The sequence below is a fragment of the Alternaria hordeiaustralica genome (assembly GCF_023758085.1).
Source record: "Alternaria hordeiaustralica strain BMP 2776 chromosome Unknown scaffold_58, whole genome shotgun sequence".
NCBI classification, from domain to species: Eukaryota; Fungi; Ascomycota; class Dothideomycetes; order Pleosporales; family Pleosporaceae; genus Alternaria; species Alternaria hordeiaustralica.
In genome coordinates this window covers 3,970-22,625 of record NW_026056830.1, presented here as the reverse complement: position 1 = coordinate 22,625, position 18,656 = coordinate 3,970, and the positions used below count along the sequence as shown (strand labels likewise).

The 18,656-nt window shown below is 55.0% G+C and overlaps 9 protein-coding genes across 9 annotated transcripts; 3 read left to right on the top strand and 6 right to left on the bottom strand.

The window, feature by feature from the left end:
- Positions 1-313: 313 nt before the first annotated feature.
- J4E84_011094 (uncharacterized protein) lies at positions 314-1,694 on the bottom strand (the record flags this gene model as incomplete). The annotated part of the gene is made up of 2 exons (XM_049393648.1): positions 314-1,516; positions 1,689-1,694. 2 exons carry the CDS (start codon positions 1,692-1,694, stop codon positions 314-316), a joined length of 1,209 nt encoding a protein of 402 aa, XP_049238628.1.
- Positions 1,695-3,608: 1,914 nt separating this feature from the next.
- On the bottom strand, positions 3,609-5,638 carry J4E84_011093 (uncharacterized protein; the record flags this gene model as incomplete). Its single annotated transcript, XM_049393647.1, has 2 exons — positions 3,609-4,297; positions 4,348-5,638. 2 exons carry the CDS (start codon positions 5,636-5,638, stop codon positions 3,609-3,611), a joined length of 1,980 nt encoding a protein of 659 aa, XP_049238627.1.
- Positions 5,639-6,120: 482 nt separating this feature from the next.
- J4E84_011092 (uncharacterized protein) lies at positions 6,121-7,379 on the bottom strand (the record flags this gene model as incomplete). Its single annotated transcript, XM_049393646.1, has 2 exons — positions 6,121-6,267; positions 6,321-7,379. The coding sequence occupies 2 exons, from the start codon at positions 7,377-7,379 to the stop codon at positions 6,121-6,123; spliced, it is 1,206 nt and encodes a 401-aa protein (XP_049238626.1).
- Positions 7,380-9,128: 1,749 nt separating this feature from the next.
- Positions 9,129-11,353, bottom strand: J4E84_011091 (uncharacterized protein; the record flags this gene model as incomplete). The annotated part of the gene is made up of 3 exons (XM_049393645.1): positions 9,129-11,096; positions 11,208-11,264; positions 11,327-11,353. 3 exons carry the CDS (start codon positions 11,351-11,353, stop codon positions 9,129-9,131), a joined length of 2,052 nt encoding a protein of 683 aa, XP_049238625.1.
- A 326-nt stretch (positions 11,354-11,679) lies between these two features.
- Positions 11,680-13,216, top strand: J4E84_011090 (uncharacterized protein; the record flags this gene model as incomplete). The annotated part of the gene is made up of 4 exons (XM_049393644.1): positions 11,680-11,937; positions 11,998-12,172; positions 12,220-13,067; positions 13,121-13,216. The coding sequence occupies 4 exons, from the start codon at positions 11,680-11,682 to the stop codon at positions 13,214-13,216; spliced, it is 1,377 nt and encodes a 458-aa protein (XP_049238624.1).
- Positions 13,217-13,626: 410 nt separating this feature from the next.
- On the top strand, positions 13,627-14,103 carry J4E84_011089 (uncharacterized protein; the record flags this gene model as incomplete). The annotated part of the gene is made up of 3 exons (XM_049393643.1): positions 13,627-13,716; positions 13,769-13,800; positions 13,995-14,103. 3 exons carry the CDS (start codon positions 13,627-13,629, stop codon positions 14,101-14,103), a joined length of 231 nt encoding a protein of 76 aa, XP_049238623.1.
- Positions 14,104-14,644: 541 nt separating this feature from the next.
- On the bottom strand, positions 14,645-15,299 carry J4E84_011088 (uncharacterized protein; the record flags this gene model as incomplete). The annotated part of the gene is given in 2 exon segments (XM_049393642.1): positions 14,645-15,076; positions 15,096-15,299. 2 exon segments carry the CDS (start codon positions 15,297-15,299, stop codon positions 14,645-14,647), a joined length of 636 nt encoding a protein of 211 aa, XP_049238622.1.
- Positions 15,300-15,855: 556 nt separating this feature from the next.
- On the bottom strand, positions 15,856-16,907 carry J4E84_011087 (uncharacterized protein; the record flags this gene model as incomplete). Its single annotated transcript, XM_049393641.1, has 2 exons — positions 15,856-16,661; positions 16,718-16,907. The coding sequence occupies 2 exons, from the start codon at positions 16,905-16,907 to the stop codon at positions 15,856-15,858; spliced, it is 996 nt and encodes a 331-aa protein (XP_049238621.1).
- Positions 16,908-17,569: 662 nt separating this feature from the next.
- Positions 17,570-18,366, top strand: J4E84_011086 (uncharacterized protein; the record flags this gene model as incomplete). Its single annotated transcript, XM_049393640.1, has 2 exons — positions 17,570-18,024; positions 18,075-18,366. The coding sequence occupies 2 exons, from the start codon at positions 17,570-17,572 to the stop codon at positions 18,364-18,366; spliced, it is 747 nt and encodes a 248-aa protein (XP_049238620.1).
- Positions 18,367-18,656: the final 290 nt, after the last annotated feature.

Genomic DNA, 18,656 nt, shown 5'->3' with positions numbered 1-18,656 from the left:
GCGAGGGTGCTGGACGTATGAGGAGGCTGGAAGGGCGATGAAGGGTGGGTGGATGGATCAGTGTGGATATCATGGCACATTGAATTAGACATATGAAGAAAGAGCGCGTGTTTTCATATCTTATGTCAGTACTACTACGGGTAAGGGCAGTGAAGGATACGTCGAAGAAATGATGGATTGACAACAGGTGGTCAAGTATCTACATTTGAATGTACACCAGCTATCTGTCGCACTAGCCGCAACAATCGCATATGTCTCATCTTATAACTCACACGGACCAGCAATGCGAGATTACAAGACTACCTCGATCCGCCTAAGCAAGCCCAGCGGCCTGAATAGCGAAGGAAGCGGCCGCATCCGCACTGCTGCCGTAGCTGAGATGGCTTCCAGTAGCACCGCCATCACCACCACCACCGCAGATCTGATCAGCAGTACCGCAGAACTGCTTGATCTTGTCAGCCGAAAGACCGCTGATAGCCTGGCGCTTCAATGGGTCTCCAAACATGACAGCACCGCTAACATCAGTAGCAGAAATGCCCTTGCTGAAAGCATTGTGAACGACCATGGCACCTTGAGAGTAGCCTGATACAATGATCTTGGTGTCGGGACATTGAGCCTTGGCCTGCTTGACCAGATCGGCCATCTTCTGACCACCGTCGCCACCGAGGTTGGCGTTGCCAGCAGCAGAGGCAGCGTAGTCAACACCCTGGACGGTAACACGGTCGTTACCAAGCTTCTGCCGGATAGCCTTGAACATGGGTGGTCCGGACACGGATCCGACGTTGCCCATTTCTCCGGTACCACGTGCGAAGACGATGGTCATGTCGGTACAGCAGCTCTTGTCCACGATACCGTTTTCGCTTCCTCCGAAGGCGTTGGACGATCCGGATTGCGGCTTGCAGTCTGTGCCGATCGTGCCGGCGCCGCCAGTGTTGCCTCCGCCCGTTGCGGCGGGTGCTTGAGCGGCACCGGTCTTGGAAGGTGCGGGAACAGCGGCGTCAGCTGTTGTCGTAGCACCACCAGCACCGCCTCCGAGGCCTCCGAGACCTCCAAGACCAGAAAGGCCCCCGAGACCTCCACTGGAACCTCCACCTAGGCCGCTGAGCCAGCTGCTCAACCCCGAGCCACCTGTACCGGTGCTGCCTCCACCCAGGCTGGGAAGGCTGGTCGGAAGTGAGAAACCTCCACCTCCGAGGGAGGGGATGCCGGTTGGCAAGCTGAATCCTGATCCTCCTCCAAGGCCACCAAGACCACCAAGTCCCGAGCCTCCACCAGTAAGTCCACCAAGTCCTGAGCCTCCACCTCCAAGAGAGGGGATGTTGGTTGGGAGGCTAATTCCTGATCCTCCACCAAGGCCACCCAGTCCCGAGCCTCCACCAAGGCCACCAAGGCCACCAAGACCAGAGCCTGATCCACCAGTCGGTAGCGAGAAGGATGGCAGTGAGGGAAGCTGGGGGTGCGGGAAAGCAGTTGCAATGCTCGCAAGAGCGAAAGCTTGAGCGGCGTAGAACTTCATCTTGCGATATCGATCAAAGAGTCGTCTGTATCTGTATAGACCGCGTCGTTTGAGAAAAAGAATGTAGGTGCACAGCACAACGAAGAACAAGACAGGCGCGGGAAGCGAATGTAGTAGAGATGGAAGCGAAAGTGAGATCGAAGTCGATGCCCATCAAACTCCTGTTGGAGACCTCCATCTTATACAAAACTACAAAACATCCACGGCTGACTTCCTCGGAGCACCATCGCAGCGGGGTGCGGAGTGGAGTTTCGAAACATTGCTTCTGCAGCGGATTGTGATGAAAGGAATGCCATGGCGTTGTCCATCAACGCGACCTCGGGACGTTATTGTGGAGTCCGTGGCCCCGTTTGCGGGAAGAAGGCTGATGTGTACAGGGAAGCGTAGTTAAGATCTCCGTGTCTGGACTCTGATTACTGAATCTGTCGGGTGATTTTCTACGTGTTTCGTGTTTTGCTGGCATGCGATTGGGGAGGGGAAAAGCCGTTGTTTCTGCGATCAAGGATGGATGTGGGCGCATGACTCTAGTGACCGTTTCGATCATCGAGCAGGATTCTCGTTGCGTTGGCGGCGGATGGGATGCTAGGGTAAGGGCTGTAGCAACCGCGACAAGTGGTACATTTCATGAGTTTTGGATGTTGTGCGCAATATCCCCTTCGATATCTCGCATCGCGTCTAGACATGCGATAGTACTTCGTTCACGCGTCGGAAGGCGAATGTATAACTTAAGCTAGACACAGCCTTTCGGGGTGGTTCACGCAAAAGATTCCGCTGTCAAACACGTGTGCAAACTCTACGTCGCGGTTTCTCAGCAAGCCATGTCGACTCGGCTATCTTACTGCTATCAATGCCTTGCATGTTCTGGAACTCACCAGCGATCGAAATGTGCACAATGGCATCATCCGCTAAAAAGTCCAAGCATCCTTCATTTACCAGCCATGATCTTCTCAACGGTGTGAGCGGAAAGTAATTAATCAGAATCCCGTAGGGCTGTCCCATCCATGTCGACGATGCGACGTTGCGATCCGGGCCTCGGCAGCCACCATGTGGGCCGTTTCACGATGATGCTGGTGCAACATCAATCATGAATCGTGGGTTTACTGACAAGTACCTCTACCGAGCCAATTACATAGTCTTCTTCTACCTTACATCCGAGGCTGGTTTGTTTGCGTCTTAACGTTTGGTAAACCTTCTTTATTGATCACGCTATCGCGCTGTAATAACGACTTTGCCCGCTGTAACGGTTAGATGGCGAAGGCTAGGTAAGAAGAACGATGACGTTACAACATGCTGACTTCTGTCGACTGACCGTAAGTACATGTGTCTGTAAACGTGATGTATCTATGGATATATTGAGACTGCGCGTGAAGATGCGGTGTTCGATGTATGTGGAACACGACATCGTCTTCAACGGCCCGCTAGCTCAGTCGATTAGTCCCCACCTCTTGCCTGCACCAACCTCACCCCGCAGTTAGCATTCACCCCATTCTGCAGCGCCGAGGCGCATACCACACCATCATCAACTCTTCTACTAAGCAAAGTCATCGCGTATCCATTCCAAAATCAACATGATAACCGGCATCCACCACGTCAACCTCGTAGTACCACCAAGCACACTCCACCTAGCCACCTCCTTCTACGCCACAACCCTCGGCCTAACACCACGCGCAGTACCACACCTACAACGCGAAACGCTCGCATGGTTCGACATCGGCAACTCGGGTCAACAAGTGCACATCGCGATCGGGAAGCCAGAGGATTTTGCAGTTCCTTCATCGCGGCATCCATGTTTCCGGGTTGGCAGTGTAGAAGCGCTAAATGAGTTGAGAGCGAAGGTATGGGAACATCATGAGCGAGGCGGAGAGGCGGCGCCGTTGGAAGCAGATAGACCTGGTGTAAAGAACAGCGGGGCGGAGGGTGTAGAGTATCCGACGAGGTTTTTTGCGAGGGACTTTGCGGGGAATAGGTTGGAGTTTAGTGTGTAAGGGAAGGATGAATAGGATTTGACTTTCGCTTTAAAAGCTACAAGAATGGCGTTGTTGGGAATCATAACTATGGATAGAGCGGACTGCGTAATGGAGAACGTGCCGTCTCATGCCAACAACATTACCGCAACCAATGCAGCAAGAGTCGCAATAGTGCCTAGACTTACACCCACCACCCCCGCACCCCCCTTCGCATTCAACTTGACAACCGCCCCGGGAAAACTACACGTCAATCGATCCGGATTCTCATCCCTAACCCCATACATACCATCCCTCTGCACCCCATTCGGGCACGCAAACCCCATCTGCGCCGGACAAGTCCTCACAATATCAAAGCACATGTCCTCACACGGCTTAAGCTCCTTGTACGGGCCCGGATCAATCTCCTTGTCGATGTTCGGGTTTCTCGACTGGCTAAAGGCCGCGCTGTCGTTAAACCCAGGTATCATATCCGGGAGCGAGCCGTTGGCGAAGGGCGTCTTGATATTACGCGGTACGAGGGAAGGATCGGTTGCGGTCCAATCTTCGCAGCGGGGCATGAGGACCATGCAGAGCCAGTTTTTGTAGGTTTTGGCGCAGTCGTCGCATGTTACGGCGAGGGAGTATTGGGCTTCGGAGACTGTGTCGCAAGCAACCTGCGCCAGGGACTTGTTGAAGTTGTCGTAGTATTGACGGGCTTGTGTTTCGTAGATCTCAGCGAGGGCGGAGTCGTTAAGCTTGAACTTCGTGTTGGAGGGGACGGCGTAGGCGACCATGTCGCAGAACTCGAGGTCGAAGAGGACTTGGCAGGAGTCATCTTTGCATGTTGTTAGCATGATTTTATAGAAAGTAGGATGGAACACTCACCAGCTTTGGTCGTCCAGTTGAAAGCCTGAAAGACCCTGCCTCCGCCTCTTGTCGTGCCCGTGCCAGGAATGGTGAGTGGCTGTTGGCTCCCCTCAATGACAACGAATCCGTTATATGTCTTCGCACTCTGCAGGTTCCTGACGTGGAACTGGCTCTTGGGCATGTTGTCGTCACCGCCGATCTTATTGAACTTGGTGGTGATGCTCGTGTCGATGGTGAAGTTTCTGGTCGCATTGACATTGAACTGCTCCTTAAGCGCACAGTAAGAGCGTTCCAAGCCCGTCACTGGTGTCCATTCGCCGTCTGGGAAGGCGTACATGTGGAAGGGGTTTTGCGCCCTCCATCTATCGACCTCCACTGTGTCGTTCGAACTGCTCAAGTTCTGTGATATGAAAAGGGTGGACTCGCTGTCCGTGTCGATCATGTAGAGGAAGGGTGTCGCATCGTCGTAGCTATGGTAAGGTCCGTCTGTACTTGCGGCGAGTTCGAAGTGCCAGCTCCCAAACCAGTCTTCCTCGAGCTTGGGCGCCCCGATACCGATGTATACGTCCGACGTGGTGTTGAGCTCGAAGCTGGCGTAGCCGCCATCGAAGAGCACGCCCGTAATGTTGGTGAGGGTATCTTGCGTCGCATCTGGGCCTGGTTGCTTGTTGCGCGGCGATGTAGAGACGTACATGACCAGCTGCGGGTGGTTCTTCCTTGCCTCCTTCGCGTCTCCGTTCGGCATAGGTTGACGGCAGGTGTTGGCGGTCAGCCAGACGCGACTACTGCCAGCCTGTCGCTTTGCCAGCTCAACGTCACCAACATCACCCTCCTTTCCAGGTACTGTCGCATCTTCCAAGCCAGCTTCGTCAGAGGCGTTGTCTGTTCCCCGTGCTTCCAGAGCATCCAAGGGAACATCAAGCACACTTCTTAGGCGCAATTGACCCTTCTCAAACACAAAGTGTAACGTCGTTTCAGGATCGATATCCTTTTCCGTCTTTTCGTTATTCTTCAGCGGCTCCGGCGCGTCGTTCTGCCGTCCAATCAGACTCCGGTCGAGATAGCTGAACTCCGGCTCGTAGCCATCGCTCTCTTCTCGATCGAGTACCCCATCTTCAATGTGTGGGATATCTCCGCTGGTAAAGGCGTGCAGCGCGAGGCTGTCAAGGGCGTCGTGATCGGGCGTCGCGAGAACTTCGGCAGCATACGCGAGAGGTAGGGAAGGCGCCCATAGCGCGATGCAGGCACTGGTACCGACGAGATATGCGAGCAGTCGCGACTGCAGAGGTGAAAGCCTGGGGCGTTGCATTGCCCTCTCCGCTGCCTTAACGATAGAACCGGGGCCGCATGGGTGGGTGGTGGGCGCAGAGGGTGCGCTGGGAGGGGAACGAGCGTCAGGTGGTCGCACGTGTGAAGAGAGCGATGCGCGCAAAGGATGATGTAGGTCGGGACGTCAAAGGGCAAAGAAGGTTTGGCGGGGCGTGGTGGTAGTACTCGGGCTGTCAGGTAAGTGTGGCGCAAGGGTCTGGTCGCGTAACGGCTGAGTCCGCCCTTCAGCCCCCACGTGGGCGGCATCGCTCTCACGCCCGACACCACATCACCATGTTAGAACAAGAAATCACTCATTGGATACGTGCGCAGTAGTCATTTACACGTTGATTGATATATACAGTTCTCACGAATCTGGAATGAGCGAGATGCGATCGCGGCTATATACAGTGCATCTACTTGAGCACCCCCCTTCTAAGAAAAGCCTGGATGAAGAACCTACTTGTCATGTTCGTCGAACGTCTATGCAAGAGCGGGGCTAGCGTTCTGGAGCAACATCGCAAAGTAGTCCTGGAACCAAGTGCCAGCCTCAGGCGCAGGCTTGAACGCAGAGTCCTTGCCGCAGAAGCCATCATAGCGGGCAGCAGATTGGTCAGAAGTACCATCAGACTAAATTCTCGTTAGCCATCGCCTTCTCAGTCATTCACGAATATGTTACATACCTCGCCACCGGGCTTGACCCAGACAAAAGCATCGACAAGCGCGTTGTCGGTGTTGGTGGTAGGACGGATACCGAAGCCAGCACCCTTGACGTTGCACCAGTCTCCCCAGGCCTGCTGGCCAGTAGGTTGCTTGCCGCTGCGGCCAGTGTCGACAATGAAGTGAGCTGGGAAGCCCTCGGCCTTGAGCAGGGGAGCAAAGGCGTTGATGTAGCGCTCCTCGTCGCAGTTCTTGCTTCCCTGGGTGATGGAAGGGCAGGTAGCGATGCGGAAAGCGTTGTAGTTGCTGACGTTGGTAACGATACCACGGACGGCACGGGGCGAGCCAGCCGCCTTGTAGACCTCGGCGTAGAGCTTTGCGGCTGGGCCAATGTTGGCGTCCCAGCCGAGCCAGCCAGCATGGCCTCCATCGAGGTACATGTCGACGTTGGCGAAGTTGAGGCTCTTGAGGGCGTAGGCGGTGAGTTCCTTGTAGTAGGGGGCAGCGCGCGAGCACTTTTGGACGCCCATGTTGGTGATCATGTTGGCCAGGGAGTCGGGCTCGATGGCAAGGTTGATCTTGACATCAGGGTACTTCTTGATGATGGCGGCAATCTTGTCGATGTACTGCGTCTTGTACTTCTCTACACCACCATCGTCGATCTTGAGCTCGCCGTTGGAGGCAAGGGCGGCGCAGTCACGGTCGGGCAGATCGTAGACGACAAAGGTACCCATCAGCTTCGCACCGGCGGCGTTCTTGGCCTTGATGTCTGCCAGGTAGGTGTCCATAAGAGGAACCTTGGCCATCGTGTCCATCCACACGAACGAGCCGACCTTGGCCACGGCGGAAGCAGCGGGCTTCAGAGATGCGGCAAGAGATGGCATGGCCAGGGTGTAGACTTCGGAAGAGTAGTATGGGTTGGCGTAGAAGTCTTTGCCAGCGAAGGGGTTTCCAGTCGCTGCCGGAGCGGCCGTTGTCGTCGTGGCGCGAGTAGTAGTGGTAGCCCGCGAGGTGGTCGCCTGAGGCAGGGCCTGAGCCACGCCAGCTGCGAGCGCAGCAGTGAAGAGAAGGTTAGACAACATCGTGACTAGGGAAGAGAGTGTGATGAGGAGTGCGTGAAGACTGAAACATCTGGCGAGCACGCATATTTGTATGCTGGAGCTCAACCCCCGTGCTGACGATCATGAAGTCTTCATCAATATCCAAATTACTTCAGCCGGTGTGAATGTCCGTGATGCCGCCGCTGATAGGTTTCAAGACTTCTCCAGACAAAGCTCGGTCATTTGATATGTCCAAGTGGTACCTGCGCCCCCGGATCTTCTCGAAGCCCGCGAAGAACGTCCATGCTCATGACTCGGCCCGCCTCCACATTTGATGAAGGTGTATTGCTGCGGGGGTACTACAACGGGTACTAGGCAATGCACTCCGGCTGCCGAGCAGGGTCCCAGGTCTGTCAACCGGTGGCTCGTGGGGTGGATGCTTGGAATGACTTGTCGTCTGTAGGAACGAACGCAGGACTGAGGCTGACTAGAGACGTCTAGGTACTAGATCGCCTTGACTTCATATCGGAACGTTGTCGCGTTCATGGCGGTCGGTCGTTGCAGCCACAACGGTACTTAGCGTAGCTGTAGACCTGAAGGGATGTGTGATGTGGTTGGGCACAGTTGAGCGAAGGCGGAGCTCGGCTGCTTTGAGCCACTAGCGCGCTTCGACACCAAACTCACGTTGCCTTACACCTAGACATCCTTCCTCAACTTCCATCACGATGCAACGACATGCCTTCGTCATTGCTCGACGTCGCGACGTCAAATGCGCCCCAAAGAGGCGCCTACCTGCAACCCGGTTCAGTATATGAAGACAGGGCTCAGTGCTGCCTGGCGAGGTTTTGTTACCCGGTTCACCTCGGCCACATTAATCTATTCTGCTGCGGCATGTATATTACTCGCGCTGCCAACCAAGGGGTCATATGACGTCTCACGAGTAATCGCCTGCGACTCCGGAGACTTGGGGCGAGCAAGTTGTTGATTAATCTTGTGCTTGCTGTTCGCCATTCAGGAGCCGGTCATGGCAGCATTCGTAGGCTGCCACCGTGCTGTGGCGACAAACAGGGACGAATTTGGTGGGGTTCCACGCACCTCTGGCCTTCTTCACCACATCTTCACGTACAGGTCACGAAGGCACGTGTCGATAGAGTGTGACGTTGGATCTGATCGCTTGTGGGAGTACACCGATCTCCATTCCTAACCACCGGAATTCGCGTCAGGCGTAGATGCGGTTGTGCCTATGCTGAGCCAAAGGTAGAGTATTACTCTTGACACAGCTTTGATAGCATCTACTCTCTTGTGCGCACGATCACGAAAGCCCTGAGCATACATTGACTTCCTTCATGAACCTGTGGCGGCTATAGACATAAGGTCTGCTTCTCAAAGCGCTTAAGGTCAACCCACAAGAGATAAGTCTCGTCGTAGACTAAATTACGTCAGGCAGGTATCCTCACACGCATTAGGCTACGCCTGCAACATATACTCAAAGCCAACGAGTCAAAGAAGCACAAGATGCGATAACGTTTTCGAAGTCATTGAAGTATATACTACAAATCGTGATCTACAGCAAAGATCAACCTGTCAAAATCTTCCTTTCACATCGCGTAAGCTGGTACGAAAAGAATACACAAATGCCATGCAAGAAAAAACGCCGCCCATATGCTCGAAGGGTATCGTTTGTACCGAATGCTTTTGATGGCTGGACGGAACCAGACCTATGCATGCCCCCATGAAACGCCATATCCATCGTTCTCCTTACGTGATGACGGGCCGTGATATCCCTCTTCTCTAAGCGGAGACCAGCGGCCCATGGAAATCTCTCAATGTAGCGACGAGGTCGTCTTCGCGGGATAGCTGTAGCAACAACTTCTCTTGCACCTCTTTCCATTTGCGAAGGTCGTCCAACTCGCGTGGGCTCAACCATTTCTCTTCGTTGCCGACTACGTCAGAGCGCTCGGCTTTGGTGAGGGTAAACTCAATCTTCTCTCGTTCGTATTCTATACGTTGAAGAATGCGGACCATACCCTTGTAGGTGTCGTGGAGTAGCTTCTCGCGGGCGCGCTGGCGATCGTACCAGACCAGGTGGAGAGAATGCTTCGCTTCGCGTCGGTCGACCTTGGGAATTTCCTGCGTCTGGACAAAGCCCTGGATGGTGAGGTCATTGACTATGCCGCGCACGTCTGCGGCAGGCATCATCATGACGTTGCACATGGCGCGCTCGTCGAGCTTGCCCTTCTTCTTCAACGCGCGAACCAGTTTCACGCCCAAGAATCCCTTCCTTGCAGAGATGGTGTTTTCGATCTCGGTCTGTATCATCTGCCGCGCAATCTCGTCGAACTCAATGTGCCATTGCGAGAATCCGGCGCGAGAGTGCCAGGTGACAAAGTGAAACGGGTCTTCAGCCAGCATCTGTATGTGCTTGTCCACGACCTTGGTCCTGTCTTCCATGTTGAGCGTTGCGGGGTCAACTGGCTGTGTCCAGATTGTAGCGCGATTGATGTGCCCTTTGCGAGTCATTTGCGCCGCTGCGTTCGGATCGAGGCCCTCGAAGATGTCCAGATCGCGCTCACGGCTGAGCTTCGTAGCGACGTCACGGGCGGTTACGAGGAAGCGGGGGTCGATCGAGTTCTCTCCAGCTTCGCCGGCAGGTAGGGGTGGGTCAGGCCACTCTTCCCAGCAGCGGGGTGTCTTGGACTCGAGCATGCGCAACATGGTTTGGTAGACGCGCGCAGTAATAGAACCAAGACGTTGTTGTACCAGACTCACCAGCTGCTCCGTCCGCATGGCGACTGCAATCTTCTCCGGGTTGACGCGAATAACAAGGTCGTCGTCCGATGATGGCGCCGCCCATCCATTTGTGCCGTTCGCGCCGTTGATCTTCACGCGCTTGTTGGAACCATTCATCTGTCCGTTTCGGGCGAACTTTGGGACCGTCAGCCATTCGTCGCGCATTGCCCGTTTACGCTGCAAGGTCCCTCTGTGTACGATGTCCTTGTCTTTGGTGCCCGTGGGTGTGACGCCGTTGTTGTCTTGCTCGATGGACTCCTGGTAGAGCATGTCGTGCATGTCGCCGGGGGAGAGGTATTGTGTTTCGGTGACTGTCCTGATCCAGCCGCGCTCCATCAGCCGCTGAATGATCTCGTACAGCTCCTCGACGGAGCCGATGTCGCTGTCATCCTGTTCTTGTCCGGGCTCTTCTGGAGCGCTGTTGTGGGTCACGCTGTCCACCTTGGAGGGCTTATGGACGCCGTTGGTCTTGCCGTGGCCGTTGGTGAGTTCGGTGGGGTCTGGTTTCGCGTCGTCCAACTCAGAGGGTGTGCCGTTCGTGACGCCATTCGTCTTCGCTGTCCCGTTGACGTGAGTGCCGTTGGTCCGTTTCCGCTTTGAGCCGGCTCCGTTTGCCGCGCCGTCGTCTGAGTCATAGTCGCTCTCGGTTTCGGAGGGGAAGTAGGCTTCTTTCAAGTCGGCGATGCGTGTGTGGCCGAGCGCGAGCAGGTTGGACATGACGTTGGCGGCCTTTTTGCCGTCGCGGTCTTGGACGAGCTTGACGATCTTGCCGAAGCGGACGATTGCGTACGAGTTTTGCCAGTCGATCTCGTAGTAGGTCAAGGGCGCATCGCTGCCGGAGTGGAAGATGAGGTGCTGCTGGAGGAGAATGACGAGGCCGTACTTGATCTGGCGCGGGTTCAGGTAGGAGACGCGTGCGATAGATGCGAGACTCTGGCGTCCGTGGCGCGCGAGGATCGAAAAGACCCGCTAAGACGAGTTAGAAGAGTGTTCTTGAATGCGCCCGTCGCATGCCTGGATGCAGAAGAGTACTGCGCCCGCGCGCGACGATGCGCAGGGACTTGGTTCGACAAGACATACTGCCGCGAGTTCACCGTAGACATCCTTGACCAGGGAGGTGCAGAGTTCAGCAAGGACCTGCAGAGTGGTTGGTTATGATTCATGTGACATGGGCGAGGCGCAACGGCGGCGCGTCTTACCGGAGTCTCTCGCTGGTTGTAAGACATGATGGAGCCTAGATATTTGCCAGATATCTAGGGTGGGGTAATGCTACCGGGGAGACATTGGCGACGCACGGGGAGAACAAAGCTGGAGCAGAGAGGGCGAGGAATGAGCAGCGACAGTCTTAGCGGCCTAGAAAATGATACTGGGTGGGGTGGGTGACCGTTCCCAGTCGAGCTCCGGCCAATGGAGCGGCGGTCGATGGCATTACGGGGCTTGGCGGCCTACGAACTTTGTGACGGGCATCTTCGACAGCCGCACCACCAGACGCATTCCATCCATTGCCGTCCCCCGCACACCACCCAGCCCTCCGCCCGGCGCCTACACCACGATGCTCTCCCGAACGACCGCCTGCCGGGGCGCGCAGCGTGCAGCTCGCCAGCAGCCCGTCGCCCGCTGCCAGCGCCGCGGCCTGGCTGCCCCAGCTTCAGGCTCCTTCAACTACCAATCTGGCGAGGCCAAGGGCGTCAAGTACGCCAGCAGAGACTTTGCCGGCCCCACGACGACACTGGCCCTTGTCGCAAGGGCCGGCACGCGCTTCCAGCCGCTGCCCGGCCTGACCGAGGGCCTTGCCAACTTCGCTTTCCGGGTACGCTGAATTGAGACTGCCGATGCTATGGAGAGCGAGACTGACGCTCCGGACCTCTAGGGCACCGAAAGACGGTCGACGCTGCGCATTGTCCGCGAATCCGAGCTCCTGGGCGCCAGCCTCAACGCCCACCACTCGCGCGAGAACCTGGTGCTCGAGGCCAAGTTCCTCCGCGATGACCTGCCCTACTTCGTCGAGCTGCTCGGCGAGGTCGCTAGCTCCACCAAGTACCAGCGTAGGCAAAATTGATACCACGAGATGGATGGAATTGACACCCTGCAGCCCACGTCTACGCCGAGGAGGTGCTCCCCATGATCCACTTCGCCCACAAGAAGTTCCTCGCCAGCGTTACCGACATGGCCACCCAGTCCGCCCACAGCCTCGCCTTCCACCGCGGCCTCGGCGTCCCCACCGCCTCCGCTGCGCCCACACCCTACACCAAGTACCTCGACGCCGAGACCATTGAGTGGTACTCCAAGATCGCCTACGCGAAGCCCAACTTCGCCGTCGTAGCCAACGGTGCCGACCACGGCGAGTTCTCCAAGTGGGTTGGCGAGTTCTTCGAGAACGTCCCCAGCGCCCCTCTCCAGGAGTCCAACACCGGTGCCGACCAGTCCAAGTACTACGGTGGCGAGGAGCGCATCGCCCACGACAGCGGCAACGCCATGGTCATTGCTTTCCCCGGCTCCAGCTCCTTCACCGGCAAGTTCTACAAGCCCGAGATTGCCGTCCTCAGCTCTCTGCTCGGAGGCGAGTCTGCCGTCAAGTGGTCGCAAGGCTTCACCAAGCTCGGCCAGGCCGCCGCTCAGGGTGCCAAGGTCAAGACCACCAGCGCCATTTACTCCGACGCCGGTCTCCTCTACACCACCATCACCGGATCCGCCAAGGCTGTCGCCCAAACCGCCCAGGCCGCCGTTGATGCCATCAAGAAGATTGCTTCCGGCGAGATCTCGAGCGAAGAGGTCTCCAAGGCAAAGGCCGCCGCCAAGTTCAAGGAGCTCGAGCACGGCCAGGACATCCGCGCCGGTCTCGAGCTTACTGGTAACGGTCTGATCCACAACACCCAACCGTACCAGATCGACGAGGTTGCCCAGAAGATTGACGGCGTAACAGAAGAGTCCGTTAAGAAGGTGAGTCTTCACACCATCATTACCCATGTGCTATGTGCTAACAACTACGCCAGGCTGCTAAGGAACTACTTGAGAGCAACGCCTCAGTATCGTCCGTCGGTGACCTTTTCGTACTCCCCTACGCTGCGGATCTCGGCTTGAAGGTGTAAATACAGTGATTATGTAGCGCAGTAGATGTGGAATCTCGTTTGTGTAACATTATCTTGTGATAGTCCCTGATAGATGCATCTCGTATGAGAATTCTTTTGTTCAGACTGATTTCAATTGACCCAAACATGTGATGTCTTCCTAGGAGATAGTTATCAGCTTTACAACCATTTTATAGCCCCTGCACAAGGCCTGTGTTCATGAGTGTGGCGTTCAGTGTTAGCCTTACACGTGCCAGCGCGTCAACGCACAGACCCGACTGCACGCATCGACGTCAACAGACACGTCTACCCACGCATCCATCCCGTACTGTGCTCAACTAACCCCGCACACCGCACCCATTACGCCAGGCATCTCCAATACATTACTCCCCGAGTCATCTCACTATTTTCGCAAATAACGAACACACATCATGGCGCCGACCCTCTACCCCCGCGGCACCGTCAAGAAGATCGTCAAGGCGCATTCCAACCAGCCATTGAGCAAGAACGTGGATATACTGGTACGTTGACGTGATGCGTAGTAGTGAGATGGAAGGCTGACGTGCGACATAGATATACCTGAACTATGTGCTGTTCATGCAAGAGTACGTACCTCCCATGCATACACGATACGACGCAATGCGATGCGCTACCTTCGATTCACGTAACATCACGACACGGTGCGACGAAGTTCGGATAGTTTGGAAGGGCACAGAGCAGGGAAACGCATTCGTGCGAGCAATAGACGGATGTGGAGGCTGGGAAGAGGAAGAGAGACAGGAGCTGACAATACCCACAGACTCATCAACGAAGCGAGCATCAAGAGCAAACAACGCGGCGAGCGGGGACTATCTGCCAAGAGCGTCAAGAGGGTTAGCGAGGATGTGTTGAGGAAGCACAAGGGTTGAGCGTGGTAGGCTTGAGGGCATAGACGCGGCGCTTGCGAATGCATGCACTAGATGTGAGAAATAGGACTGGGGAGAGTGGCATGCTGCTGTCAGACTGAAAATCTTTGACAGGTCCGTCAACTGTGGAGGCGCTTTGTGGGCTTTAGTTTGGCGTTCATGATACCCTGGTATGTACCTATGGCGTAATGGAAACGATTTGACTTTGACGTGGTGCTATATACGGTCACGGAAGCGATCGAAAGGCATGGGATAAGTGGCCATTGTATATTGAAGGATTACTGCTACGTTCTCGGAATAGGTATTGTCATGTAGCGATCGGTCACGATATCCTCCAATCGCATATTCGTCGAGGCAACTTCCCGAGACGAGGATCTAACGCCAAACGCCTATCGTTTTGGTTTCTTTTCCACCAATTGTAAGTCGAATACCCCCTGCATCTGCTCGACGTCTTGTCGTGCTAGAGTATGTATCTCTTACTATCCTGAGTTTGGGGAGAACGAGCCTCGTAACATCTTAGGAACTGAAATGAAAAGAAGTGCTGCTAGTCTCGCATGCCCATGTACACATCAAAGTAGCTTGACGCCAGTAACGCATTCGCTGCCTGGCGATCTGACAGACGAAGTTGATACGGGCAATACGCTGCGCTATCGTGCTTGAACTTGCCGGGGAGGGTACTCGGCTCGTCAATGTTGTAGTCGGAAAGAATCTTGCCCAATTCGGTGGCCTGATCGCGCAGTTGTTGTTGTATGTAAAGGGGTGTCCATGAATGTGAGTCGTTCCATATGTTGATGGCTCGGTGGAAGCCAGCTGCTTCCGCTATCTGAAGATCCAAGTCCGAGTGTTTCGCGACCGGAGGCTGCTCGACTGGGCGGGACTCTAATTTGATCAGCTTGATCTTAACAAGTCGCTTGCCAAGATCCTCTCCGAAACACTCATCGATCCAGGATTGCGGTAGTCCGTGCCAATGGCTGAACTGGAAATATATTAGTAACAAGTTCACTGCAAGACAGCAGGGGAGAACTCGCATCGAATTGACGAGGGTTATTGGCAAGGATTGCCATGTCGTTGGCGTTGAGCTTCGCCTCCACGGGTACGATCTGGATTCGTGCGTCGTGTGCTTTCATGGCTTCGAGTGCCGCAGCGTCAAACCTCTTTTGCTTGTACGTAGCGACCGCAGTGGCGAGGAGAGGCGCCATGATTCGGTCGAGGTGAGGTATCAAGGGCAACGAAGTAGCACGTAGACGTTGCAAGGTAGAGTTGGAGTTTGATGTTGTGTGTGGGTTGAGGAGCAGAGGTGAGAGCGCGACAGACTGCTTAACAGGCAGGCACGTCTTAGCGTGGATATCGAACTCAAGGTGGGTCTGAAATGGGCAGTTGTGGTGACCGCGTGCGTGTCTTTGCATTTTCTCTAGCCTTGGAGATATAGAGCTTCTCTCTCCTACGATTCTATAATGTCTATATTATCTTACTAGTTTTATGTGCAAGCACACCGACGTTTTCGTAGTCTTTTTGAAGCGACATTTTTGATGAAGTAGCTATTGTGTTTAATCACGTAAGATGTTCACACACCTTGTAGTAACGAACTCGAGAGACAATAACATGCGAGGGTGACTAGTCGCCTCCGTTTCCAAGCGTCCAGCTTCCTCCTTGAGCTCTTGAACTTGCTTCTCGGGCTAATCGCGACTGGTTCAAATGGTGTACATTCAAATGTAGATACCCGACTACTCGTTGTCACTCTATCAATTCTTCGACTTATCCTTCACCACCATACTTCTTGATTAGATCTCGCATGATACTGACTGCGCCGCTCCGATAACCTCCCCCGAACATTGCATAGTGATTAAGATGATGGTAGAGCTCATAGAGCTTCACTCTGTCTTCGTATTCCTCCACGGGCTCCGTCTTTGGACACAGCTCATGGTACTCTTTCATGAAACTTCCACCGAACCCACCAAACATCTTCATGGCACCCAGTTCAAACTCGCTGTGCGCGTAGCATGCCGACGAGTCGTAGACCACGTCTTCAACCTCGCCCTTCTTATTGCCAATGACGCCTGCGCTTGCATTGCCGCTCCATAAGTCGCCATGCACAACGACAGGTGTCACTCCCTCGCCGTTATTGAGATGGTCATCGCCAATCAAGCGGGGTACTACCATGGTCGCGGTCTGCTCAACTAGCTTCTTGACGTCGCCGTCCCTGCGCCCGTTCTGCTCCGCGCATCGTAGTATATATCTGAGACGGTTTTCTGCATAGAAGTCTGCCCAGCTTCCCTTATAGCTATTGTCTTGTGGTGTATCGCCGCAACACGTTGTCACCGGAAACCCAAACACAAGCTTGTCACAGCCTTCTGGTATGGGCGCGGGCGTGGTATGTAGCTTTGCGAGCTTAGCTGCCAGCGATGGCGCTTTCGACTTTGAACTTGATCGTCCCGTGAGGTGAAGGAACTCAGTCACGAGGAAGGATGTGGATGGCTGCGATTCAAATCGTCCGTGGCCGAGGGGTTGAGGACATAGAGATGGTACGGCGTCGTGGATGGCTTGGAGGGATGCGTACTCGCCTTCATCGCGCTGTCAGTTGATTAGCCAGCCCGGAGGTGTTAGACGTTGCGCTTACCTCGGAACATGACATCGGCCTCTTCCCCGCTCCCAGTCTTCATGAAGAATGTCTGATCTGTGCCATCGTTAAGTTGTGACGTGATCTTCAACGTCGATGCCGAACTAGAGCCGCCTCCGCCTGCGGAAGAAACGTGCGTCTTGTCAAGGTTCAGGCCGAGGAGCCTGATGACTGCCGGATCGAGCTTCATGGTGGATTTTGTCGTAAGAGAGCGCGCGATCTTGGATAGAAACATGACATTGTGACGATGGCGCCTGTGGTGTTTTGAGGTGGGTTGGTGGTGACGTCAGCCTTACCATCCTGCGCGGTGGAAGCTCGAGTCGCGCCCACGCGTCCTTAGCGTTGCGACCACAACCTCCCACACACGCGACATCAGATCGTGTTGTAAGACGACACCTACGTTCCTGACATCGAGCGCGTGCCCCAAGCGCGACGCTTCCGCTTCCATCATCGAACGATGTGACAGCCTTGCGTCCATGCATCTGCGGCTCGTCTTGGCTACGCAACCTTGGTGGTAGCGCCGTGCTTAGAAATGCGACAACTATCGGAAGACTGTTAGCGATAAATCCTACGCATGCAGGTACGAAGCTCGTACATGGCTTACAACCGTTCGTACGCCGATATGTCATCTTCGCGTTGGGCGCCTTATCCTTTTCGCACGTTCGTGATGCTCGTATAGCCTATCTGGCCGCAGGTCCCAAAGCTACAAGTATCTTCCCACCCGCAGAACAAGAGATGGATATCCTGCCGTGGAGCCAGAGATCTACCTCTTGTTCCTTTGCATCGACATCATCTCAATCGTAACTCACCAGCAACACACGAGAACGAGAACTGCAACCCCGCTCCACCAACATGTCCTCCACCATAGTCCTCATTACAGGCGCCAACCGAGGCATCGGTCTTGGCCTTACCGAGCGCTTTCTGGCAAAGCCCTCGCACACCGTCATCGCCGCAGTGCGCAACCCGGAGCACGCGACCGCGCATGCGCTACAAGACCTGCCCAGGGGTTCCGACAGCCAGCTCATTGTTGTGAAGCTCGACGCAAGCATCGAGCAGGACGCGTATGATGCCGTCGCCGAGCTGCAGGAGAAGCACCAAATCCATCGCCTCGACATTGTGATTGCGAACGCCGGCATCAGCTACATCTTGCCCAGTGTCGCCGAGGTCAAGATTGCGGACATCAGGGCGCACATGGAGCCGAATGTGTATGGCGTGATTGCGCTGTACCAGGCGACGCGCTCGCTCTTGAAGAAGTCAACGCGCGAGCCAATCTTCCTGCCCATGGGCTCGTCGGCGGGGTTATTGGTGTAAGTAAACGTGACATTCCTCTCGCGCACCCGTTTGACCATGCCTCCAGCAACCACCTGCCCATTCCCAACGCGGCGTATGCGCCGACCAAGACAGCGCTCAATTGGTACACGATTCGTATCAACGCCGAGGAGAATTGGCTCAACTGCTTTGCGTTCGACCCGGGTCATGTTGCGACGGATATGGGCAACGGCGCGTCCGTGGCTTTGGGTATAGGCGAGAAGGCGCCGGTTTCGGTCAAGGAGTCCTGCGAAGGCATGATGTGGGTGTTGGCGAAGACTACGAAGCAGGAGCACGGCGGAAAGTTGGTTGTGTATACTGGGGAGATCTCGGGGTGGTGAAGCAGTTCAGAGACTTGTTACCTGTCGTACGAGCCAGGCGCAGACAATTGCATATAACATCTACTATTGCTCTTCTTACAACGTCCTCGCCTACCGTATACGCATCACTGCTAACAGCTACCTCGCTGTACAAGGTAAAGCTCGGCATGTACCTCTGCTTAATAGCTAGCACGCTTAAGTAGCTATCTCTATAGTAGTTAGACTTCTAGCACGGCTCGTCTAAGGTAGTCTGCCTAGAATAAAAACTATAGAACGACGTTGTGTTACGCGATGTAACGTTGCGCGAGCAG